The sequence below is a fragment of the Penicillium bovifimosum genome, assembly GCF_028826915.1.
Source record: "Penicillium bovifimosum strain IBT 22155 chromosome Unknown utg000003l_segment0_segment0, whole genome shotgun sequence".
Lineage (NCBI taxonomy): Eukaryota > Fungi > Ascomycota > Eurotiomycetes > Eurotiales > Aspergillaceae > Penicillium > Penicillium bovifimosum.
In genome coordinates, this window is record NW_026622712.1 from 699710 (window position 1) to 724955 (window position 25246).

General features: G+C 50.4%; 10 protein-coding genes across 10 annotated transcripts; 4 read left to right on the forward strand and 6 right to left on the reverse strand.

Annotated features, from left to right (window-relative positions):
* Positions 1-676: 676 nt before the first annotated feature.
* On the reverse strand, positions 677-2502 carry N7515_003319 (putative U1 snRNP complex component Yhc1; the record flags this gene model as incomplete). Its single annotated transcript, XM_056664063.1, has 4 exons — positions 677-1164; positions 1237-1365; positions 1434-1535; positions 2448-2502. 4 exons carry the CDS (start codon positions 2500-2502, stop codon positions 677-679), a joined length of 774 nt encoding a protein of 257 aa, XP_056523120.1.
* A 1801-nt stretch (positions 2503-4303) lies between these two features.
* N7515_003320 (multidrug resistance ABC transporter) lies at positions 4304-4564 on the reverse strand (the record flags this gene model as incomplete). Its single annotated transcript, XM_056664064.1, has 1 exon — positions 4304-4564. The coding sequence occupies one exon, from the start codon at positions 4562-4564 to the stop codon at positions 4304-4306; it is 261 nt and encodes an 86-aa protein (XP_056523121.1).
* A 2171-nt stretch (positions 4565-6735) lies between these two features.
* N7515_003321 (uncharacterized protein) lies at positions 6736-7812 on the forward strand (the record flags this gene model as incomplete). The annotated part of the gene is made up of 2 exons (XM_056664065.1): positions 6736-7638; positions 7669-7812. 2 exons carry the CDS (start codon positions 6736-6738, stop codon positions 7810-7812), a joined length of 1047 nt encoding a protein of 348 aa, XP_056523122.1.
* A 374-nt stretch (positions 7813-8186) lies between these two features.
* N7515_003322 (serine/threonine-protein kinase) lies at positions 8187-10277 on the forward strand (the record flags this gene model as incomplete). Its single annotated transcript, XM_056664066.1, has 3 exons — positions 8187-8519; positions 8571-8786; positions 8841-10277. 3 exons carry the CDS (start codon positions 8187-8189, stop codon positions 10275-10277), a joined length of 1986 nt encoding a protein of 661 aa, XP_056523123.1.
* A 2904-nt stretch (positions 10278-13181) lies between these two features.
* N7515_003323 (DUF3602 domain-containing protein) lies at positions 13182-13667 on the forward strand (the record flags this gene model as incomplete). The annotated part of the gene is made up of 1 exon (XM_056664067.1): positions 13182-13667. The coding sequence occupies one exon, from the start codon at positions 13182-13184 to the stop codon at positions 13665-13667; it is 486 nt and encodes a 161-aa protein (XP_056523124.1).
* A 1809-nt stretch (positions 13668-15476) lies between these two features.
* N7515_003324 (actin-related protein ArpA) lies at positions 15477-16736 on the reverse strand (the record flags this gene model as incomplete). The annotated part of the gene is made up of 3 exons (XM_056664068.1): positions 15477-15539; positions 15593-15907; positions 15969-16736. 3 exons carry the CDS (start codon positions 16734-16736, stop codon positions 15477-15479), a joined length of 1146 nt encoding a protein of 381 aa, XP_056523125.1.
* A 573-nt stretch (positions 16737-17309) lies between these two features.
* alg13 (N-acetylglucosaminyldiphosphodolichol N-acetylglucosaminyltransferase catalytic subunit ALG13) lies at positions 17310-18163 on the reverse strand (the record flags this gene model as incomplete). Its single annotated transcript, XM_056664069.1, has 4 exons — positions 17310-17427; positions 17477-17615; positions 17714-18062; positions 18161-18163. The coding sequence occupies 4 exons, from the start codon at positions 18161-18163 to the stop codon at positions 17310-17312; spliced, it is 609 nt and encodes a 202-aa protein (XP_056523126.1).
* Positions 18164-18257: 94 nt separating this feature from the next.
* Positions 18258-19468, forward strand: N7515_003326 (mitochondrial 37S ribosomal protein mS35; the record flags this gene model as incomplete). The annotated part of the gene is made up of 2 exons (XM_056664070.1): positions 18258-18816; positions 18873-19468. 2 exons carry the CDS (start codon positions 18258-18260, stop codon positions 19466-19468), a joined length of 1155 nt encoding a protein of 384 aa, XP_056523127.1.
* A 319-nt stretch (positions 19469-19787) lies between these two features.
* On the reverse strand, positions 19788-20833 carry N7515_003327 (fumarylacetoacetate hydrolase family protein; the record flags this gene model as incomplete). Its single annotated transcript, XM_056664071.1, has 4 exons — positions 19788-19989; positions 20041-20161; positions 20220-20565; positions 20639-20833. The coding sequence occupies 4 exons, from the start codon at positions 20831-20833 to the stop codon at positions 19788-19790; spliced, it is 864 nt and encodes a 287-aa protein (XP_056523128.1).
* A 739-nt stretch (positions 20834-21572) lies between these two features.
* On the reverse strand, positions 21573-22817 carry N7515_003328 (VOC family protein; the record flags this gene model as incomplete). Its single annotated transcript, XM_056664072.1, has 6 exons — positions 21573-21604; positions 21656-21765; positions 21828-22072; positions 22148-22251; positions 22305-22353; positions 22407-22817. The coding sequence occupies 6 exons, from the start codon at positions 22815-22817 to the stop codon at positions 21573-21575; spliced, it is 951 nt and encodes a 316-aa protein (XP_056523129.1).
* Positions 22818-25246: the final 2429 nt, after the last annotated feature.

Consider the following 25246-nt stretch of genomic DNA (forward strand, 5'->3'; position numbering starts at 1 on the left):
CACCACATTTCTTGGTGTGATCTTCTTTTTTCATCACCCTCCCCCTTCGCATCTCCTACTTCTCCCCCTTTGGTCTGTTTCGTTTGAGTCCTGGTCCAAACCCTTTCGCGATCGACGTGTATTTCCCTTGTCTTTTGTCCTGCTCGGCGTTGATTGATGCATTCTGGATATGGTGATTGGCCTTGGGTTTTTATTTCTTTTTCGTTCGCGCAGGATGTCTGCAGCCGATGGAATCTATTCTTCGGATCTATCAGTTTTTTTCATACCCATCTTAACCTCCAGGTATGCTGGTTTCTGGCAAGTAGTTTATTTGTGTAGTGTAAAAATGTTATTTATGTCCTACCTCTACCCCCGATATTATTGCAGATGTCATCCTTCCAAGTCAGGTTTTTCCAGTCTACAGTTCATTCCATATGGAATTCAATTAGGTCCACGGTAGCCTACTACATCAAGACAACAGCCGCGTGATTGAAGATACGAAGACCGCAAGAGATCGCCTTGTACAAGACACGGAGAATAATCAAACAAAAAAGAAATCAATATAGAAAAACCGCTATTTTACACTAACAGTAAAAATCCAAAGCAACCGTCAGAGATAGATGCCTGACCAACGGCACCTCATCCCCCACTAAGACAAGGTATCAACACCAAACCACAACCCGAACTTCGAATCCAATCACCACCTCTGATCCATCCCACTAGAAGGCCCACCAGGAGGAGGAGGATACGCCTCCAACCCACGCGGACCCGTCGGAATCGGCGACGGACCACCAGGCGCAGGCATACCAGCCATCGGCTGACCCGGGATAGGCGGTGGGAACCCAGGAGCGCCAGGCGCAGGCATCGGGAAGTTCGGGAAGCCACCGGGCGGCGGGATGGGCGCGCCGTGGGGCAGGTTCGGTGGCGGGGGAAGCCGCCTGTTGGTGGGGTTCCGGCGGAGTTGGGGAAGGGAGGTGGGAATGGGAGGCCGTGGACTCCTGGGGCTGTTGGGTGGGGAGATGATTAGCTTGATTGTTTGAGATGGGTTTGGGTATGGGGTTGGGGTTGGGTATGGTGGGGATCTGGAACTTGTGAGTATGGGGAGCGTACGAGGAATCATGGCTGGGGCGCCGGGGGCGCCTGGTGGTGGAATGCCAAAGGGTGGAGGGGGCATGCCGGGGCGACCTGGTTTGGTTTTGTTAGCTTTGGCTTGGTCTTCGGGGATGGGTTCTTAGGGCGGGACTCTGGGAGACGTACCAGGGAATCCGGGGAAGGGAGGAGGCGGGAATGCACCGGGGGGCATCATGTTGGGGGCTTGTTGGCCCTCTGCGGCGTAGGAGGAAGTGATGGAGTCGATGACGGACTGGGCCTTTTCTTGACCGATTTCTGGAATGGACGTCTTGTCAGTTGTGCGTTCGGTTGGAAGGGTGGTTCTGCGTTATCGCGAGACGTACGTTGATAGTAGTCGACCACGTTTCTCAGGTGGTTTCGACCGGAGTTATGCGCCTTGCGCACACTCATCGAGTCATGTGTCAGGTAGACATCGCAGTAGTCGCCTAGAAGTTGGAGGCATGGTTAGTATTTCGTCGATAGGGCGATGTGGAGTGTGTCGCATTGCGCCTGGCATCGGCTCCTGACGACACACGGCTCTATCGGCTGGAACGGGAAACTGCGGGAGAACCTACAGAAGAGTGCATGGGTTGTTAGCTTCTAGTTGAAAGTGTCTGGGAAGAGGGTACTTATATTTAGGCATCTTGCCGGCTTTTGTAGCAAGTACCTTGCTGTCGTCGCGCGTAAGGAAAATTCCCTTCTGCGATCAGGGTTGTCGAAAAGCGCTTTTCTTGAACAAAGGATAGGTTCACCAACAAGCAATGGTCGAAGTTTTAGGTTGCAGCTGGAAGAGGCGGTACAGACGACTCAAAGGGAAGGGATTCACTCTTGACTGCATGCATGGCAGCCTATCTCGGAGCGCAATGGCGAATGCAAGGCGGCGAGGCGAGACAGAGTGGGGCGGTGACAAATGGCAGAATACTGTCTTATCAGTGCCCACCACGCCCACTCATGTTTATACATGTTGACGTTGTATATTGATGGATGATGATCGATCATAAGTTCGAGAATAGCTACCTCCTGCTTCCAGAACACCTGAAATGGTGGCATGCATACTGCTTCTGCGTATCCAGAGCGAATTTCCGGTGTGTTCATGATTCAATCACCATGCAATCTGGAGCCCATTGTCAAGCATGTGTGATTTGATTGGGATAATGCTATTCTGAACATTGAATCCCTTCATCGTGGCCAACCTTACCACTTGGTCAGATAGAATGTCTTCCGATCCCCTTCAGACATTCGATCTCGAAGAAGGACAGCTCCGAGCCGCAATGTGGCATTGCCACATCCCTTCACCACTGGCATCTTGGAGACGGACAAATTGGCCACCCAATCCTTGGATAGCGACATTGTGTCACAGGAGCCGAGAACAAGTCCTTGGATGGGATGAATGTCGATTCGACAGACTTGCATATGATGTAGGACAGTATATAAGCTTAGTTAGTCCTACTTGAAGTAATGCTCGTCTGTGCTATCACTGGTAGGCATGAAGTATGAGGAATAGACAGGGTACTGGTAGGTATTGCGACGATGAATGTGATGCAATCAGACCCATGTAGATTCTACGATACCTATCGCCAGCCACGGTTCCTTCTCAGGCAATATGCATTCTAGGACCGCCGTAATGATTAATAGGGATAGTCGGGGACGTGAATATGGGAGTGAATTCAACGAGAATTGTAATTGGAGAATGGATAAGACTATGTACATTCATCCGTACACCAGGCAGCTTCCCGGTGGAAATAGACAGTGATTTCCTTCTGCGGTGTTCTCGTCCCTTATGCCCAAATCGTCACCTTCTGGCGATACTGGATCTACTGGCTGAACCCATTCAACTACCTCATGGGCAGGATGCTGGTATTCACTCTGTTTGGCCGCGAGGCCAAATGCAAGGAGCTCGAATTTGCCAGGTTCGATACACCCTATGGCACGACCTGCGCTGAATATCTCAGCGGCTATATGCAGACCATCGGCAGTCGGATGAATCTAATCAACCCCGAGGCTACCTCGAGATGCCGAGAAGATTAAAACAATAAAGAGGAACCCGCAGAAGACACTGCCAATACTGCCAGGCAGCCCAGTCATCATCCGCAAGGGCAGGTGTGGACATGCAAGTGCAACGTCCGTGAGCTGGGAGTTACCTGTCACGGGATGAGCCCTGTTTCTCTGAAGAGCATCTTGAAGATCTTACAGTTTAGGTTGAAACTCCATTGATCTGGCGGGTAATGTGCATGAGAAGGGTATGGTAGAAAGGCTGCGCTTGCTGGAATTGGCAAGCGGGTCCATACACTGATCTGGCGAAATTCACCCCATGACACAAGATTCTCGGCATTCTCAGCACACAGACGGCATGATGTCGCCAGATCAGTGTATGGACCCGCTTGCCAATTCCAGCAAGCGCAGCCTTTCTACCATACCCTTCTCATGCACATTACCCGCCAGATCAATGGAGTTTCAACCTAAACTGTAAGATCTTCAAGATGCTCTTCAGAGAAACAGGGCTCATCCCGTGACAGGTAACTCCCAGCTCACGGACGTTGCACTTGCATGTCCACACCTGCCCTTGCGGATGATGACTGGGCTGCCTGGCAGTATTGGCAGTGTCTTCTGCGGGTTCCTCTTTATTGTTTTAATCTTCTCGGCATCTCGAGGTAGCCTCGGGGTTGATTAGATTAATCCGACTGCCGATGGTCTGCATATAGCCACTGAGATATTCAGCGCAGGTCGTGCCATAGGGTGTATCGAACCTGGCAAATTCGAGCTCCTTGCATTTGGTCTCGCGGTCAAACAGAGAACCACTCAGCTAAATCGGTTCCCACTCGGAGGCTGATACGGCTGCGCCGTCTCGTACTTGCTCTTCTCCACCACACGGTCGGCCTCGGTCAAGGATTCGTGTCGGGTAGCCGCCGGGCCATGGGCCCATGAGAGGCTTCAATACTCGGCGAGGAACCATCATCGGTAGCATTTTGGTATCGTGCCATATTCGCTCGCTTCAAGGTGTCTCGACCGAGAAATTGGAGATTGGAGAATAACCCCACCAGACTGACCAGGTGCTCCTATTTGCACCTTGCACTTTGGTCGGTTTTGACTGACGTCGCAGCCTGAGGAGCCTGGTAAAGCGAAACACAGGCAGTGGCGCCATTTTATGTCCGTCTGCATGCGGAGAGTCTTGTGGAATTCGATGGCATTAGCACTGTCGAGACCACGAGTGGAGTTATCCCAACATTGCAGCGGAGCCAGGTTCAGGCAGGCATCGGCGATGCTGACAGTCTGACACGCTTGCGCTCTCCACCATACCTTGGTAATTGAGGCCGAAGTTCTTGTCGACATAAAAGCCGTATCTCTCTCCAGCGATCGTCTTCAAGAAAGTGGAGCACCCCGAGCCGGGCGGCCCAAGGACCACAAGCATCTCTCCGGCCTCTACCAGTCCATCCAAGTTTTGCAGAATATTGAGCTTGCGCTGGCGTCGACCCATGCAGTGCCTCTCCCATCTTAACCCCCTTCAGGTATCCGTTGGGCATCTCGGTTTCTTCCGTGCAACGCCACGTGTGTGCGAAGCCTACGGGAGGCTATTCTTGGAGCAATAAGTGACTGGTCAGCTCGGAAACTTCCTTCTGGTTCAGATGTGGATAGGATACGCACTTGTTTGCATGACGATGCCGGTCGCCGGATTGATGGCATCGACGATGGCCGAGATGATGGCCACGCCATCGATGCGACCGTGGATCAACAGGTGCTCATGAGCAAGACGATGAATCTCAAAGGCACTCGACCTCCATTGGAGATTGTTTGAGATGCGCATCTTCGAGGCTGCGAACAACTGGAGCTCCGTCCCTCGTGGATGTACCGAGAGAGGCTCCTCTGTCTCTGTGTCGTCTGCAGTCGTCAGTATCAATTCTCGTCATCGAGATGGTCTGCAGACTCGGGGTGATGCATAAGAGATGAAAAGAGGTGAAAAGAGGTGAAAAGAGATGGCGGGATACTTACAGAGTGAGACGAGAGGTCCAATCCTCCTCGAGGCAGCATACATCTTTGCTTGTTTCTCGCGATCCTCAAACAAATCTCGGCGCTCAATGAAGGTGGGCTGCAATTGGGCGAGGCAGCCGAGGGAAGGACGCGCTTGGGGCCCTTGATATCCTACTCGGACATCGTGAGGCGCCTCGTCAATTGATTCCGCAGACCAGATTACCCAGGAACTTCGTTGTGGGAGGTATATTGACTGGTCTGAGGATGAAGGTTGACGAGGGATCAATTGAGAAAGGGGAAAATAAAGTGAGAGAGAGGGAGGGAGGGGGAGAGGCAGGGGAGGGCACGACTAATCACGAGCATATGACGGTACAGCCTTGGAATGACCTAAGCGCTTGCTATACCTGGACCTTGGACATGAATAGATCGTTTAAGGCGAGCGCATTGGAGGATCGTGTCACCTTGTGCTTTCGTGAGGCTGCGTTGCGGCTCACACTTCACCACGATACCATGCCAAATGGTCTTCATGTCTGGACAACCCACCTGCTTCCTTAGGTTTCCTCGAACGGTTGATCTTCACTCATGTTCAATCCGGTATCTACTTACACGACACATGGGATTGTGTAGTGCCTTGCGTTGACTGGTGCGTTTGCTAATCGATTGAGACCAATTACAAGACCCATGGAAAGGCTTCAGTCAACCATGAGTTATGACAAAGTGAAATGTGTTCCGATGAGTTGTGGAGTGCACCTTTCGTACTGACCTCCATCTCCACGCCGAAGTAGAAGCTGGGAGATGGCTTAGCAGAGCACTGAGAGCAGCCGCAGACCGGAGGGGACAATGAGTCGTTTGGTCGATAGTGAATGCATCAAACGACATTCTACACGCTGCAGGGCCAATGGCTCGTATAATTAGGTACACAGTACTCCTTAGGTAGTTCCTCGCCGACTGATATATATCCTGGGAGTTTGGCCATACCTATTCCAACCCGCCTGGTGGACGCTTTACTTGAAGTAAACCTATTAACTAGGTATATTCTGCATCCATTCCCGCATACTGGTTATATCCATCCAATGGAGGTACTGTCAGAACGGAGTCCTCGAATTACGACAGTAATTCAAGCGAAATGCAAACGACAAACGAAGCCAAACCCTGTCACACCGACTCACACCAAGCTATTTCCCGTCCATCTGCCATAATGTGCGGTCAATCGCTGTTTCAACGGAGCATTCGCACTACGCCTGGGCACCATACTAGGTTGAATGTCTTTCCGAACACCTTGGCCAGCTCTTCGTTATCAACAGGAAGAATCGCACTGTGGACTTCCTTGTAAGTCTTCGTCTTGGAATTCATCAGATTTTGAGAAGCAGAACCTATCAGGCATGTCGACTGATTAGCTTGGCAGACTCTGACTCTGGGATATTAGATTGAGATGTGAGCTAATATTGTACGGAGATAGTCATTGAGACGAAGCCAGCTACACGTGAGCGTCTGTGTTGGTCGGTCCTTCCTCAGGTCAACACAGTCCACGTGCCTGCGAGATGCGATGAGTCTTCGAGGACATAAACAAACAGTGGACCTGGGCACTTGTAAACACTTTGCGAATGCGACAAATTCTTTCACCTGTCCACCACTCCATTTCTCTCCTTCATGCCATCAACCACTTCTCACTAAATCTACATGGCAACCGCCAACTCCATCACCAACACTTCGGCAGACGCTGGAAAGCCTACAGCGGACCTCGAAAGCATCACGCTGGCCATGGAAAAGATGATCATGGGGGCCGATAAGGTCGACATACAGGACCTCGACGATTACGACATGCACCTAATGTACCTCGACAAGGTCAAGGACGGCATCGGATCGACAGGAAATCAACCCAAAAATCCACTCCAAGATCCCAACGAGAACAATATCTTCATATTCCCCCATGACGGCCATCTTGTGGCAGTTCCCGTCAAACTGGGCAGCAATATTGTAGAGACCCGTGTCAAATTGCGCGACATGTGCGAGTTCCCGCAAAACACCAACTTCCTCTTCGAAGACCCAGAAGTCGTGCGCCAGTTCTTCGATCCGCCCGAGGAGGACCGCGCAGGCCTGGCAGCTGTCTACAAAGCCGCGGCCAAGCTCATCCTGGTCCCATTTTTCCGTCTCGAGTACCTGTTTACCCTGAAGCTGAGGCTGGCACCATTTTCAGCCCGAGCTGCGGCTCTACCTCCCTCATCCCGCCTCAACCTGAACTTTAGGACAAACACGCTCTTGCCCACTTTCAAGTTGAACTGTACCACAATCTCAAAAAAGGGTGTTGACGTTGATCTAGTCCGGATTGTTGGCGAGGTGGCTAACGACCTCTTTGAGGACTGGCGGGCTGCTTGTCGGGCTCTCCCGCGGAATCACGGAATCAAGGAAGTTGCCATTTCACTTGAGGGCGTTGAGAGAGCTAAGCAGGATCTTGCTCCCAATCTGTTGCAGTTCGTTAGCACTATTTTCGCGCTGAAGGCCAAGGGCCCTTTCCACTGTTTTCTTCTGCCTCCGGCTAAAAGATTGAAAGAGGATTTTCAAGACTTTCTGGAGAGAACCTTGGTTAGTTGTTCGAACTAAGATGGAAGAAAGATCTTCCCAGTCTCGCGATTCGAAGTGAAGGACGAGGTCACGGGGAATCGTCCGCTTGAGACTGCAAATGCGTGGACCCGAAGGCCGGTCAATGCCAATCTTGAGGCTCAACGACGGGCCGGATCTTCCAGGGTTCGCTATTAGTTCGGTTTTCGAGAGCGGGGGAGGCTGGGAGCTATGAGAGACACCGCATTGCTTCCCATTTATGACAATGACAGCACTTTTCATTCTGATATCCACATGAATGGTAGACATTATCCCGTAGAATCGTCAATCGATTATAGAACAGTCTCTCTAGGAACTTATACTATATGGTCGAGTTCATTGACCTAAGAAAGTGTTTTGATAGTTATGCAATGGGGCTGAGGTGAAGGTAGGTTGGACACAAAAGGACGGCCTGGGATAAGCAACTGTATCAGGTGACGTGCAGGGATGCCCGATGGGTTCTGAGGCTCTGTTTCAGGCACACCAGTATCAAACCACCCATCGACTTGGGAACTACTCACAGGAACATCACAATGGCACGAACTTCAGACCTCGTTCAAGATTCAGAGCTACACACATACTTCCTCCCGGACCATACAGTGGAAACAGTCCACACGTTCCAGGTGTCAGACCCCGCTTCCGGACAGCGGCTTGTGACCAGAACGGAGCATTGGCAGCGGCAAAAAGAGATTGGGAGCGGTGGATTTGGTAGCGTCTGGCTAGAGAAATGCATCAAAGGCGGGCGATCGGATGCCACCCAAGCTGGTGCGCTCCGAGCAGTCAAGCAGATTAACACAGACCCGCGACACGGGTCGTTCGACTATAATCGGGAGCTGGAGGCGATTACCAAGTTCTCGCATTATCGTGTTAGTGTCTCAAGAAATTTAAGGGAAGAAACTTTACTAATTCTCAAGTAGTATGAACGATGCTTTGTGAAGTCATTCGGGTGGTATAAAGGGCCTAGCCAGCTCTTTATAGCAATGGAATACCTTGAACTTGGGGACCTTTTGACCTATCTACATGAAAGACCACCGCTGCCAGAGGCTGAAGCAAAACATATTGCATACCAGATCCTCGATGGTCTAACTCTAATGCATGAGAACGGGTTTGCTCATCGGGATTTGAAACCACATGTGGGTTTCTTTTCAAATGCGGAACAGAGAGTATATACTAAACCGAATATCTAGAATATCCTCATAAAATCACAACCTCCGGCGGAGTGGTGGATCAAGCTCGCAGACTTTGGTATCACTAAACGAATCGAAGAGAGCGGTGGGCAAACAAAGACGATAAGGGGTACCCCAGGGTATATTGCCCCTGAGACTTGGGGCTTCGTTAATCCAGGAAGTGCGTACGCCACAGACATCTGGGCTCTTGGGGAGATCATATATGAGGTTCTTACCAAGAAGCATGCGTTTACTACGACGGAGTCGCTTGCAAGATACAATACAGAGGAGGACTTCCCGGTCACTGTACTCACCGATGCTGGTATAAGCCAACAAGGCGTCGACTTTGTGCTTTCATTGATGTGTCGTGATCCCAATGATCGGATGACGGCTGCATCCGCAATGTCACACGAATGGATAGCATCCCGAATACCTTTCTCCCCAGAGTCTGCAAAGGCTATCCCAGCCGTGCGCAGTTCCTCGCCGGTTACAGTATTGACTGAAGAATTTGCCTCCTGGACAACAATAACAACAGTCCCGTCTTTAGCAGTTGCGAACACTGTTGTTCAAGATACGCCTGGTTTAACTACCATGCCACTTCTTATAAACGTGCCCCAAAGGGAGGTTCGCGGATTTAGCCCTACGAAGTGTGACAGCCAGCATCGGACTGGTCTCTCACTCTATAGTCAAGGCCGATACGAGGACGCAGAGGGCATGTTCCAACAGGCTTTTCAGGGGCGAGAGAAGATGCTTGGTCGTGACCACGAAAGGACGCTCCAGTCTGCACATTATCTTGGTCTCTCACTGTATCGCCAAAAGCATAACAAACAGGCAGAGGACATGTTCCGACGAGCTCTCCAGGGGCGAGAGAAGCTGCTTGGTCGTGACCACAAAAGCACGCTACATTCTGCACACCATCTTGGTCTTTCTCTCTATTACCAAGATCGGTACGAACAGGCAGAGAAGATGTTCCAACAAGCTCGCCAAGGACGGGAGAGGGTGTTAGGTCACAATGACAAAGACACGCTCGCCTCTACGCATTTTCTTGGTCTCTCGCTCTATCACCAAGACCGACACGAAGAGGCAGAGAACATGTTCCGACAGGCTCTTCAAGCGAGAGAGATGGTGCTAGGCCACCACAACGAAGATACGCTCGCTACAAGACACTATCTTGGTCTCTTGCTTTATCGCCAAGATCGGCACAGGGAGGCAGAGAGTGTGTTTCAGCGAGCTGTTCACGGGAGAGAGAAAGCGCTAGGCGAGAATCATGAAAACACGCTCACTTCTATACATTACCTTGGTCTCTCGGTTTATCGCCAAGGCCGGTACAAAGAGGCAAAGGAGTTGTTTCGACGAGCTTTCCAGGGGCGAAGAAAGGTGCTAGGTGATGTCCATGAAAGCACTCTTTCGTCTAGGTATTTCATGGACAAGGCCCAGAGGCGGGCCCTTCGCGTTTAGCGGTTAGGGGTCTTAGTTAGAGAACTAAGCTTGCCACACTCTGCATCAGACAGGTCGCAGTGGCCCTCTGGACAACGTGTTAGTGAATGGCGAATACTACACCTGAAATTTGTCGTAACCTCTTTATCCAATGAGCGATCACAAAAAGGCCTAACCACCAAAAGAGAAATCCGAAAGCCAAGTGAGAGCAGAAATCAAGTATGCAGGTGCAGTATCATAATACCCAAAACAGCCTCCAAATCATTCCAATAGCACCTTGCGTCATCAACTGCGGCCGCTGATACCTTACCAGTTACCCACCTAACGCCTGGAGCATCCGAAGCACTCTGAGCCATTTGTTTACCTGAGTGCCTGAGTGCATCGCAGTCGAGACCCGGCGACGATGATAATCATGTGTCATGGGCTCTGCACTATTATCTAATATAGCGGGGGAAATGGACGGGTAAATATTACTGCGTATTGGGGATTTGGAGTGAAGAAATGTTCAGGGTTCTTGGCTTCTACACAGTAGTTTTGAGTGGTCGGCTCGGTTCGGTTATTCAGGACACAAATGAGACAAATCCGGGGGAGCGGAGGTCTAGTTAATGGGAGGTTGGGTTATGTTGAGAGGTCTGGGGTTTACATCCATTGGATGTTGAATTTTGTCAGTACAACATAAGTGTCATAACTATTACTGCGGAAGTAAATGTTAAGAGCCAAGAAGGGGATGTACGATGTTACCCCTCAGGGCCTGGGGATTGTGAGTTTAATCGCGCATTTGTTGCTCGGACTTCCACGACACAGTAGAGGGGTTCTGAGCCATACTGATACATCATACATCGTGAGGGGATAATACACCGCATGTTTGTGTAGTTCGTCCTGGTTCCGAGTCTCAGTCAGGTGGTTCAGATCCATCCAATTGGGAGATCGGGATGGCATTCTGCGACTGCGCTGTACCTGGATGCCAGGGACCATGTGCGTGGATTCTGAATCTCAGCCATCGACATTCCAATGCTTCGTATGGAAATTCAACCACGTGAGACGGAAATGGTTCCTCGCGCGCCGTAACAGGGGACTACGTGTTACTTCTTACAATGAGGGACCACGGGGTTCAATGTCCGAGGCAGTCATTTGCACCGTCCTTACTATTCCCGGGCAACTGCAGAATGTCGGTCTAATTCCGAGACGCATGACTGCTCAGCTCTAAACTTGAATGCGCAGACTGGCAGTCGATGTTGAGTCTGGGGAAGGGGAAAATCTGGGGAAATGGGAAACGCACAGACGAGGACTGTGATTTGTCTAGGAGACCGCCTTTCGGATGTTTCAGCCACTTAGGAGGGAAGAAATTTCTTTTTTCTTTTTCTTTTCTTTTTTACGTCATTTTCATCTGGGGATCACGCTTACCTGTTCTGTCTAAAACCCCTCGCTACCAGCCTACCAGACACAATCTGACCATGTAGCCCCAACAAGAACCAAAGGGGTCTGTTGGAGGTTGTATATGCTCGGCATTCCTTACCACTTGGCTGTGAATATTCTTTCAAGGAGGATCTGTTGAAACCATCAGGTACGATGTGCACTTGGCGATGCGTTAGACTGGATCTACGCTGCAGGAAGAATTATCCCGCAAATTTCAGTGCGATGGGGTCATTGTGCCTCGATCGGCCCCCTTGAAATTTCGGTATGCACATAGCGCTAGTATTTTAAAAATATGATCAGCAGGAGGATATTCACGATCCATGCTGCGATGAACATAGATTTGCCATTATGGCACCATTTCCTCTTGACCTACTTCCGACAGTCTACAACATAATATACCTCACCTTTGACGTGCTCAGCATCATGTCAGACCATGCTGAACAACCCTGAAAAGTGCTTGTGCTGTCGCACAGTGCGACTCTCCAAAGTTAGAAAGTGGATACAGCTCGGTGAATGATGCAATGGTTGGAGTAAAAATACAACCTTTTCTAGTATTGTTCTGGTATTCGGTATTCATAGGCGAATCTTCTATTTTGAGTCAGTGTACGCCGTACGGAGTACCTTGTGCTTTTCTCAGCCTTGGTATTGCGACTATGCAGAACTAGAACGCCAAGTATTGTATAGCCACCTTGGCATCAAATGGTCACAGGAGAGTGAAAATTCCTTGCACCTGACGTGATTGAGAGAGATCTTTCCTCATCAACAGAACAATGTTGCGGTGTGTGATTTACAAGGGATAATAACGTGTGTTATGATGAATGGAAAGTAGAGAGATCTGGACACTGGCTGATCTTGAAATGAGAGGTTTTTCTGCATTTCCTGGGGGTAATGGAAACCCTCATTGGATGCCAAGGCAGTTTCTGTTACGTTTTGCCACTGGCTATTGGCGGAGGAGCCCCAGTCAGATGACCTGGTCGTTGTCAAGTGGGCGGCAATGCTGCAAAAGCGGCAAGCAAAACTGAAAGGACAGCGCTAGGGCTGCCGCGATCTGGGGGGGGTTTGCACCAATTATTGTCCGGCGGCAGGTCACACGGGTAGTTCCAGGAGGCTAGCGGGTGCTGACACAGCACTGAAAGTGGGAATCTCTCTGGCCGCTTCTCAACCGATGACGAAGGGAGAAAAGAATTTAATGGAAATTAAAAAAATTCAAGAAAGAATAAAAAAAAAATCTGAAAAAAACCCCACAGTACCTTGTGACCCGTGGATGTCGTTCCTGGGAGATGACTCCAAGGGCCCCAAGGGGACTATATAACAGTTTTGAGTCCCCGCTGTTGCTAAGGGGATCCATAGCAATTTTGAAAGCAAATTCTATTGTGCCTCACATGGACGTGCTATTATAGCATTCACAGCCTAGACTGTTCACGTTTGCCTCTTAAACTTCAGCTCTACAACCTATTCACCCTACTACAACCTTTTAATACTTCCTTCTCACCACACACACACACAACCATGCCTTCAAATTACCGCGTCGTTGAGCCTCACCCCTCCGTCCCGCACGCTGGCCGTCCAGCCGTCTACACCGGTCGCGGAGGATCAGGAAACATCGTCAGCTTGAAGAACACCAAGACGACCGACTCGCGCAGCGCAACGGGCCCTGCCTCCCTCACCCGCCTCGACTCCCGCACACAAGACACCTTCATCTCCGGCCGCGGCGGCGCAGGCAACGTCCACAGCAGCAGCGAGCGCGCCATCTTCAGCTTCGACGAAGAGCTCGAGCGTGATCTCCGTCGCGTCGCACCGGTCTACCACGTCGGCCGCGGCGGTGCGGGAAACACCATCTACCGCGACGACTGCAGCCAACCCAGTCTCAGCCGCAAGTACTCTGCCGCCAGCACAGCTACGAATTCCAGTACTGGCTCTGTCGCTGACCGTGCTCGTGACATGGCTCGTCGCGGTCTCGAGAAGGGTTGGGGCAAGCTGAAGGGTACTGCCTAGATGCCATTTCCCGACACATTCGTCCCATGGACAAACATCAAACGTATCAACGACATAACGACCTCAAAAAAGTTCTTTTCTTTTCTCACTTCTTCCATTCTCCTTGTTCGATCAATATCGACATCGCCGGGACTCTACCGATTACCCAGACCGAAACAGAGGACTCGCGTTAAAGTTTCTGGTCTTTTTACAAAGACCCTTTGATACCCGACTGTTTCCTTTCTGCATGTGCAACCGATATTCCCCACGAACATATTCAATATTTCATGCAACTACTCAGCTGAAACTCTTCCCTCATGAACAAAGCCGGCGTTTTTCATTGTTCTTGGTGGTTCATTGTGCCGAGAGCCAAACCACCCTGCATCACATTTGAACGTCTGGTCAACACACCGCACTTGCCCATTCACTCTATTCAATTCCAACGCACCATCACCCAGGAAACCAATGCCATCGAACAACAATTGTCTGGCCGCATCCTCGGGAGTTTATGTACTTGTTTTTGCTTGCTGTACACACACATCTGGTGCTTTTCTCTTTGTTACCTGGTTTCTTTGCTTTCAAACATATTCCCCCCATTTTGCGCAATCCGGGCTGCTACATAATTATGCGGCGGGTAAACCAAATGAATTACATGCTTGGATTCTTTTTCCGGGCTTATGACATCTCTCCTAAATATTTCCTACTTTCGATATCGTACTTGTAACTCGTAATATTGTAAATGTACTGGCATTGCAACAGCAAAAATTCCAAAGGTTAGACCGTAACATCGTCGGGTAGTATAACTGGTAACCTCATCTACACGGCCGCGGATAGCCGTCTCCAGCCGAGAGAATCCCCTTTCCTACATCTTCCCTACTTATGCACTGTCTCTGTGGCGATGAAACTCAATTCAAGATCCTTGTCATAGCCAGGTCTGGAAGACTTCTTCATTCACGTCTACTTAGCTCTATCAGAAATCACTTGAACGTGGCGAATTACTTTCTCGTGTAGACGGGCCGACCAGTCCGGAGAACTCGGAGCGGAGAGAACAAAGAACAGGGAACAAAGACCGAACTCCGAGGAGAAATGTGGTGCTTTTTTGTTCTGGGTGTGACTGTTGCTGGTTTTTCGTTTGGTCGTTCCAAGGACTTGATATAATGATATTCATCTAGAGCTACCTAGATCTATTATCTGACGAGGGGGCTGATCATAGACTTACTGGACAAAGAATTCCCGATTTGGCTGTCTTCTTGATTTGGTGAAGGGAAGTGTGGCTGGTTACTTGTACTGGTTGCATGCTTCGATATTGGTAGTATCGAGAACTAGACTGAACTAGCACTTCTGACTCCAATCAAAGGGTCGATGGCAGCTGCGTCAAGTAGACTAGCATGATACACCTCTAGAGAGGCTGTACGCATGGCAGAGAAATGGCATTACGATGATACATGCATGTATGCAGCCAGTATTTCCACATTGTAACATTATGTCTATGTAGAGTAGGCCCATTTCCAAGACGCGGGAGAGAATGTATTTGCACAGATAAAGATGGCCAATGCCATGACATGACCGGAGAGTAAATCGGAAGCTGGGGTATCAAGAGTCGCGCAATGCGACTCGGATTTAGGATGCGGGTCGGCCACTTCGTGTATGCACTGCCATATGCATGATGATCGACCAAAGTCAACAAGACCTTTGGTCCTGCGTTATGTATTCTGAGGGTGTAAATGGTGCCCTTGTGGCCGTGTTGGGTAGTGTCTTGACTAGCCCCGGGTGACTCCAGGGCTCGGGAGAAGGCACCATGATATTGAGGACTTCCGTATAGACGAGCCCTTATGCGAATCGCTTGTGAATCACCTCAGGATCCTCGTGCCATTCGTCGGCGCTTACCCACATCTAGAGAGTGACTTGTTAGTTATGGTGCATGCGTATGATGGATTCATGCATACCTTTCTAAACGTGCTTAGGCCAGCGAGAATGCTGCCACCAATCCACGTGGTGTACTTGCGCTCCGCAGGCGCGGAAATGCGGATCTTCATGTCCTCAACAGCCATTTTCTTGATCTCGCGCATCAACCGATCAGGGAAGTTCTTGCACAGCGTTGAGCCTCCAGAAAGCACGATATTGAGATATAACGATTTTCGCAGATCAAGATCTGTACGAGTGATGGCATCCTGTACAATCTGGTGCACACCGGGATACTCAAGCCCGATAAGCTCAGGATCGAAGAGGATTTCAGGCGCACGGTAGCGTTCTTGGCCGATCTTCATACATACTCATTAGCATTGCTGTAACCAGGCGACAGATCTCAAGTCGGTAGCTTACCTTGATTTTGTGACCGTCCGGAAGAGCATACTCCATTGCCTTCGCATCAGACTTGTGGTAGCTGTTCATCCATTCCTTCTCTTCGCGCTTCGGATCCAACGACACGTAGCAGACCTTCTCCTTAATCATTCGCACCACCTCCTTCTCAGCACTGGTGTGCAACACATGCCCAGCCTTCCGCAGAAGCACCTGCATCTGTTCCGTCACATCACGCCCAGCAACATCGATTCTGCGAATACTATTGGGAATAGCGAAACCCTCGAAAACAGGTACCGCGTGGGAGACACCGTCTCCAGAGTCCAAAACCACACCTGTCGTACGGCCAGACGCGTACAGCGACAACACCGCTTGAATCGACATATAGAGAGCCGGCACGTTGAAAGCCTCGAACATGAGCTGGGCAGCGATGTCGCGGTTTGCGCGCGGGTTCAGCGGCGGCTCCGTGAGCAGGACGGGGTGTTCTTCGGGGAGGGTCTTGAGTTCGTTCTCGTAGACGTAGTGCCAGATCGATTCCATGTCTTCCCAATTCGTGACAATTCCGTGCTCCAGTGGATATCGGATCTTCAGCAGGCCGCGGAGTTCTTGTGCTCGGGACCCGATGAACGAGTCACCTTCCAGACCACCGGCCATCACCCGGGGGTGTTTGGGACGACCGACGAACGAGGGAAAATAACATGATGGAATTTCTTCTCCGGCGAAGCCTGCTCGGATCGTGCCACTGCCGTTGTCGATGACGATGGGCACGTTGTGGAGGGTAGCCTCAGCCATCGCGGGGAGCGCGGTGTGGACGGGAGGTGAAGTCGGATAGGGACAAGGCGCGGGTGTAGACGGCCTCTCGGCCTAGGATGGACGGCTCGGGGGATCGACGAGGTGGTTGGATTGGAGGCTGTTTTGATCAGATGGTTGGGCGGCGATGTTGTTCTTGATTCAGGAGTAGACGCGCGCAAACCCGCAAATCGGGAATTGTCAACAAGGAGCTTGGGCCACTTGGTCGGCCACGGCTGCGATACGGGGGAAAGATGTTACTTTGATTATCCCAAATTAGGCCTTACTACGTAGAATACTATACTGATCATGTGTAATTCTATCAGACTATCATGCTATGGCCTAATTGCTAAGGGAATATTTGGAAAGTGATTGATTCTCCGTGAAACAGCTCGAATTCAACAGATCAAGCCTGCACACTTATCGAAATACCAAATTCGTCGCTAGAAGTCATAATTCATAATGAAGTCAGAGGCTCAGAGCAATGCCCCCAACTCAGTCAATGATGGAAAGTTCACCGGAGCTGTCTGTTTCGTCGCCAGAAAAGTACGCAGCACATGATACGAACGGGGTATTCTAGTCCAAAAACCCCATTTCGTCAGACAAATTCTTCGTAAGGTTTTCATCTTTAGCTCTTGAAGACAATACCTCGGCCTTCTGAGACTCCGCCAATCTAATGGCACTACCCACATTCCTGGCCGGTGGTTAGTATGTCCCAGATAGACAAGGGTGTGGCTACGTACTCAACTGAACTGCTGACCACATATTTATCTTCTTCCAACACATCAGCAAGCTCCTGCTGATGGTTATCGGCGAGATCTGGGTTGGGAACCACGATCATAGGCACACCCAGGCGAAGTCCAGCAAGAATAGTCCCGGTTCCTATGAGGCGGTAAGTGTCTGGGTTATCGAACTTTCGCGGATCCCATGCATAGACTGCATTTCTCGATATAAGAAAGAAATAAAGCAGAGGGTCATACCAGCATGGCAGATGATCAAACCGCGCTCTCGGTCATAAACCTTTCTTTCCACAGTCTGTAGCAGAAAGCTGTCGATGCTCGGCTGGAAGTCGAATCCTCCGATGGTCAGACCATTGTGTGCTTCCTCATCGGCGACAAATTTATCATAGAGGTCCTGGCCGTCTTTTCCGTACTGCACGAGGAAATGGGTGTAGCCATGTTCGGTGAGAGTCTTGGTGAACTTGGAGGTGAGTACCTGCTCCAGTAGTTTCCTAAAGGCAGCAGTCGCGCCAACGGTCACAAAACACAACTTCATCAGAACGGAGTTGAATGAGACAATTTGGATGAAGTGAAAAGCCCAATTATCACCCTTAGAAATTTATGCAAATACTTGTGCCATCATCAATCGTCAAACCAGAACATGCGTCAAGAAGCATGTATGAGATCACGTGAGATAGGCGAGCTAACCATATTTGGAGTAGCGCAGGGCGGTGAACCTCGCAAAAGTGGAAGCGGAAAACATCACAGTCGAGATCCTGTCCCTACCCACGCTATATCCTTAACAATGGCTTCAGCAGCTCGGTCATTGACCCAGTCAACCCGGTACATGGCTCGGAGGGGCCTGATGGCCCCTTCTGTCCGGTATTTCTCGGCTTCACCACTCAATCGCGCCCAGGAGGACCCGGTGATGCCTCCTCCGCCGAAGGACCTCGCCCCGGAGGATTTCCCTCCTATGCCTGAGTACTCTGTCGAGAACCTCACCAAGGAGCAGCGATCAATGTACGACCTGATGTCTCCGGAGGAGCGCGCGGCCTTCGACGAGGAGAACACCCGCATGGTCGCTGAATTCAACGACCCCGTGAAGCGTGCCGCAATTTTCTTCGAGCTGGAGAAGCGCGTCCAGCAGATTGATAAGGAGGAGGATATGCGATTTGAGGATATCCGTCCCCGCCAACCTGGCTTTTGGGCCGAGGATGAGCCCGATGAGTTGGCTCAAGTGGAGGATGGCGATGAGGAAATCAACGACGATGAAATCACCTCGATGGCACATGCCGAGATGGAATTGCACCGCGAAATGAGAGAATACGCCCGTCTCACCGCATGGGACATGCCAATGCTGAGCAGTAAGGCCAAGAGCCCCTCGGAATGATTGATTCCATTCGCTAACTTGGAAATACAGAGCTCGCCAAACCATTCACTCTGCCTCCCCCTACCCACATCCTCCGTTTCCGCTACACTACCTACATGGGTGAACAGCACCCCGCTGAGCCCAAGGTCGTTGTGGAACTTGCCTCCAAAGATTTGACCCCCACCTATCTCACCGAAGCCCAGCGCCAAACCTTCCTCAAGCTGGCCGGCACCCGCTACAACCCGCAGACCGATATCGTCCGCATGTCAAGCGAAAAGTTCGCCTCGCGCGCCCAGAACAAGCGCTACCTGCTCGACGTCGTCAACTCCATGATCAAGGAGGCTAAGGAAGGCGACTCTTTCGCCGATGTCCCTCTCGACCTCCGCCACCACAAGCCCAAGACTAGACTGCAGTTCCCCGAGTCCTGGAACATGACCGAGGCCCGCCGGAATCAACTGGCTGCCCGTCGCAAGGAGCGCTTGGCTGCTGACGAGTCCCGAGAAGCTCTGGTGGACGGTAGCACTGTTGTCGCTCAAGCGATCAAGAGTCTGCCCTCGCTTAACCCGGCTCTCCAGGCCAAGGCTGCCGAGGAGCGAGAGCGTGTTGCTGTCAAGGTTGGCGCTCGCAAAAAGCCAGCTCGCCGGTGATTGATGTTCGTCAAGTGTATATTGGGTGTGTTTGAGAAGCTGTTGTCAGACATTTGCGAGGCGCGGGCGCATACTCTAGGATTTTTCGCATTTTTTCTTCGAATGTACTATAGTCATTTTATTCAATACCTTGGCGGCTCGCTGATAGTGTTACCACTCCAATTGTAACTCGGTTCAATCTGCCACTCCATCTTAGCTTGGCAGAGGTCAATGTAACTCGACTGCCCATCGGTACATGGATGCTATCCTACCTATCCATATGGTGACAACGAAGACGGAAAGAGTGATCACATTCATATATTTCTAAATAAACAAGTCTCTACTCATAATGGACCTTGTTAATCAAAGTACCAATATTCTCAATCTCAACCCGCATATCATCACCGTCATTCAACACAACCTTAGGGTTGCGCATGGCACCAATGCCAGGACCAGTGCCGGTCATGATGACAGTTCCCTTCTCCAGAGTAGTACCCTGTGAAAGGAAAGCAATAGTCTTTGCGATATCGAAGATCATTTCCCTATGTCTTAATTAGCCACATATTCATATCCACCACAGAACAGAAACTCACCGAGTATTGGAATCCTGCACCACACTCCCGTTGTGAATTGCCTTAATGGAAAGGTTGTGCGGGTCACCGATAGCAGAAGGCGAGACCAGAACGGGACCCAATGGGCACGATCCATCGAGACCTGTTTTTCAGCATTAGTATAACCATATACAAGAACCAAAGGCCATGTCAATTCTTACCTTTTGAGAAACACCACTGGCTATTCTTAAATTGCTGCGTGCGAGCACTGACATCGTTACTGCACGTGTATCCAAGAACATAATCCATAGCTTCCGACTCGGGGATATCCCGACCAGACTTGGACAGAATGATAGAGAGCTCAGCCTCGTAGTCGCTGGAGCCGTCCTGAGCGAGCTTGGGGACGTTGATCTTGGCCGGATAGGGACCGTTGAGAGCTGTGCGGGGCTTGATGAAGAGGACTGGCACGTCTGGGATGGGCATGTTTGCTTCCTTGGCGTGGTCGCGGTAGTTGAGGCCCAGGCAGCGGATGATGGGGACTTCTTCGATGCCGATTGGGGCGAGCAGCTGTATTGGAATTGGTTAGTTGGTGTTTGGAGAGGGGAAGGGGGGTTAGGTTAGGGCTGGATAGGATACGTACGCGGGCGATGTGCATGGTTGTGTCTGTTACGACGCCGTCGAAGATTGTGCCCTTGACTAGTTTGACTGCGATTTTCTCGCCTTTTAGGACTGCGAGGCCGACATCTGGGTAGGTCTTGGAATCGACTTCGCCGAGGTGGGGTTGGCCATCTTCTTCGCTGATGAACTTGACGAGGTTGGTCCAGCTGGGAGACATTTTGGGGCGAGTGGGTTGTTTTGGGAGAGAAAGGGGACTTGGACTGGAGGAATGAAGGGGATGGATGAATCTCTAATGGACGAAGAGTTAGACCCTTTTGTAACTGGAGGTACTGGAGCTACAAAGAAAAAGACAGATTGAGTCCCACAGTCGGATGGAGATCCCCACACGGGGCTGTGGGACAACTTCGGGCTATTCTTTCGGGAATTAGGGCGTCAACTTATATCCGTGTTTTGGCAAAACGAAGACTGCTAGCGTCATAAGTGATCTAGGAGCCTAGTGTCTGTCTAATGTGTCTATCAATGATTTAGCTCATTCCCCTTCAATTGAAGGTCAAATATCTCCACCAATCCGATGCGGGGAAGCTCGGAAAATGCCGAGATGCCAAACCTTCTCGGGCCAATTTCGGACCGTCTCCGGTCACACTCCCCACATTCTATCACATCATGAAGATCTCCCTCCATGGAACTGACAAGACTGTGTGTCTCTGGGAGACCGACTTGGGCCAATTTATTTATCCGTTTATCTGTAGTGTCACAATGTGACCTCATGACCTCATACGCCACTGCTTTACAAATCGAGCCCTGGAGTTTATAGAAACACGGAGTTGATTAGAAGTAACGCATGAGCTAAAGTAGGCTCCGAAGCCCTAGTATCGATAGTACCAGTAATTGAAGACAAACTATATCCCCGTATACTACGGACCATTCTCAGTACCCAAAGAAACACGTATACAAGCCTACTGCAGGAAAGTAGGAGGCAAATCCGGACCTATCAAGAGATTAGTCTCTATCACAACAGCGTCAGACAACGGAAACATACCCCAAACATGCAAATTATCCGGCGAAGCAAGGCATCGATTGATAGGATGTTGATCATCCACTAAATCACCATCGACATAATGCTCAATGATGAATCGCGAGGGGTCGAACCTGCATATTAGAACAGCCATCAGAACTGACTTTCACCAACAATGTGTACAGAAAAAACATACCAATAATCAAAGATCTGACTGCCCATGATGTGGCGTCCAACACCCCAGCAGTTCTCGTACCCCTTACTGCGAAGCCAGTCATGACCCAGGACCTGGGTGTCGAAATCGTGCGTCTCGAATGACGAGTGGTGGACATGCGACTTGGGGCCTTCAAATAAGAAGAAACAGTGGTGATCGACTAGTTCGGAGCCGCGGTCCAGGTGAAGGAAGGCGGTTATGTCTTTTCCAGTTGGGTCGTGGACGAGCTTTATTCGGAGATAGCTTATTAGAATGCATAACAGATTGAGGGTGTCGCCTAAAACCGAGTATTGAGTACTCACATCACTTGGCTTGAAGTTGAACCTGGTGGTATAGAACTCGAAAGCCTTCGCGAAGTCGGTCACGCACATTCCAAAGTGCCCTAACTTGTGCACAGGAGCCGGACCTATTCAATCTTAGCATGAAGAACAAGCCCCAAGCAGCTTCTCATAAACTCACCCTTCGCAAACCGCTGTGTTTTATTCCCAGGCCTGTGTTTCTCCGTCGGCTGCGAAAACAATCAGCCAAAGACCCCAACAAGCAACAACCACAAAAACTCACGAAATTAAAGTCCAATTGCGGCAACGCCTTCTCCTCATCATATAACGTCTGCCCGTACACAAGATGGAACGGAAACTTATCGACAGGATCATAGAAAGTAACACAACGACCACCACCAGGCGCATCAAGCGGATAAATCTCCGTCGCCCCGGGTAAATTTGTCGCAGCAATGAGATCAGCCTCCGACTCGACGACGAAAGCCGCGCCGCCGAAGACGTCCTCGTCGCCTTGTCGGGCGCAGTATACGAATGGCTGGGCGCTCGTGCCGCGGTAGTAGATTTCTTTGCCTGCGCGCTTGACTTCCTGGAAGCCGAAGTCTAGGAGGAAGTCGTGGGCTTTGTTGATTTCTTTGTGCGTGTAGTAGACATGTGCGATGCGGACGAGGTTGATTCTTGGATTTGTTGTGGTCATTTTGGCGGTTTGGATGGATGGTATGGGTATGGAGAGGGCTTGGTGATGGGATGGATATAGTCGAGTCCATGATTAAGTATTGTTGAATGAAATGCGAGTGTAGATCTTTCTCGATGGGGGTTCGATGTGGCTTACAAGGGTGTTCATCGTCGGATTGGCGTCATGAAGTGCGAAGTTGGTCCGACGGAGGATCTTCGGGCTTTTGTTGGGAAATGGACTGAAGAGGGGAATTTGTGGAACTTCTATTATGATCGTTTCTATTGGAAGCAGATGGAAGTCATTGATTTCATTTCATTCTGTTGTGGTTAACTTCGCTGTGTTGAGGTTGCCGTTGCACTCATATCGTATATCGACGGAATCATCGCCTCAGCGAATACACCTGGCAATCCGTTCATGTTTGCCCAGGTGACCCTATATGCGACCTTCAATATCTACAGCATTCATACTATAGTAATTTTTATTTATGTACTTTCCGGACGGTCTTGTTGTTCAGCTTGTGGACGACACTGAATTGACCCACACTGATAATGCTTTGTTGGCAGGGTTGCTCAAGTTCCTCAAGTTCACTGCAGAACCTACACTTTTGAACCAGTCATCAAATATCAGTTTTCCTCCTAGCGTACCAAAATCATCGTGCCCTGAAGGCTAGACGGCTATTTGTCGTTCAAGTCAACTACCAGAGGGATGGTCGGCTCAGATAGGCTTCCTTTCTCAGGCTCTGATAGATATGGATTTTCAGCAGATTGCGAGTTGCGACATCTGCATGTTGATAAACAATTGGAGTGAGATCTGTAGGGAGCCGCGTCCATGTGTATGTGAGAACAGATGCAAGCGAATTCTGCTGTTGAATGAAGCAGTAAAGGGTATCTCAGGCATGTTTGAATAGTTCATGCCTCATGGGCTTGCCGATGTTTGGTCAGTGTCACTTGGTGGCTATGTAGAGGTATGCCCTGTGGGTTGAGATGAGAGTTGCCGTTGGGAAGATTTCAAGTGACAAGATGGTATTGGTCGGATGGATGGATGCACCGCGCTGCGCGCATATGACCTGCCTGAGGCTGCCTCGGTGTGGTTCGCTCCTTCTTCCTCGTTGACTTCTTCATCACTGCTGCGCCACAATCCACAACCGCCACAACACGTGATTTTCCCATCTGTTGACCAGGATGCGTCCATTTCCCTTTCGTCGCCGCGTTCGACATGCGTTGGCTCGCTTTCGTCCCTGGTCCGTCCCAAACTACCAAATAATCGAAAGGATAAAACCAACGGCCACATCGCCATAAGCGGCATCCAAAAATCCCCCGCGAGATATTCCAACTCATCATCGCATTCCTCCCAATACCAGATCAAATCTGCTTTGCACTGACTTGCAAGTCTCTGCTCGTCGCGTTCCAGTGCTTCCTCGATGGAGAGAAACTATCACTTCCTCAGCTCCTGCCGCGAAGAGATCGGCTAGCCTTGGCACCAAACGTTGATGAATGCCCTCGGATTAAGCTACTCCACCAACTTGAAAATGATCGCTGGAAGTAAGTACTGCGCCGACTGTTGGGACCTCCACCCACTTGCTGCATTCTGTGCTCCACGAGGCCGAGCATCACTCGCGATCTCGAGCAGCCTCCTCTCCGCCGATACCCTCCGTCCGATATGCATGCCGTATGCTGGCGAGGTTTCTATCTACCCTTGTCGAAGGATCACATTTCGGGACAAGCAGTATCTGATGGAAGAACCGAATTTTAACGAGATGTCCGACTCTCAGCTATCGCGCATCCTATACTACTGCTATACCCTCCTACACATAAGTGCGCAGTGACTGGTCATCCGAAATATGTGATTGAGGTCGAAACTGCGCTTCGGGAGTCCAAACGTACTCACACATTATGCGTGCTGAGTCGGCATAGGGTCTACCTTCGGTCAGAAAACACACAGCCGCCAGTATTTTCTTCGACTTGAGATGAAACATCCAACACCCGGTCGGGAGGCGTGCCGCGCCTTCCGGGCAAGGCTGCCCGAGAATTCCTACAAAGCCTCTACGGAGAGTCTGGTCCGGGCTTTGTGGGATGGAACAATAGCCGTACGTGTCGGCTTGAGTTCAATAAACGGGGTCGCAGGGTTTCGGTGTACCTGGTTCGGAGCCTAGGGAAAGAGGACTGGCCGGATCGCGATTGGGCTCGCCAATGTCGCTAAGAACAGCTTGCGACTTGGCCCTTGATATCCCAGGCTGGGCTCGAAGCCCAGCCTGGGATATTTGTCTTACTCGAGTCCACCTCGCTTTATCATGCTTATGACGCAGCATGAGGGGCCCACATATCCCAAGATGAGAGTCTTATTTGTATCTTTATTTGCTCCCGGAATATCTGAAACTAATTCCCTGGAATATTTTGGTTACTTCTAGCAGTAAAAGAGCGCTTCCTTAAGGGAAAGATGAGGTCATGAAT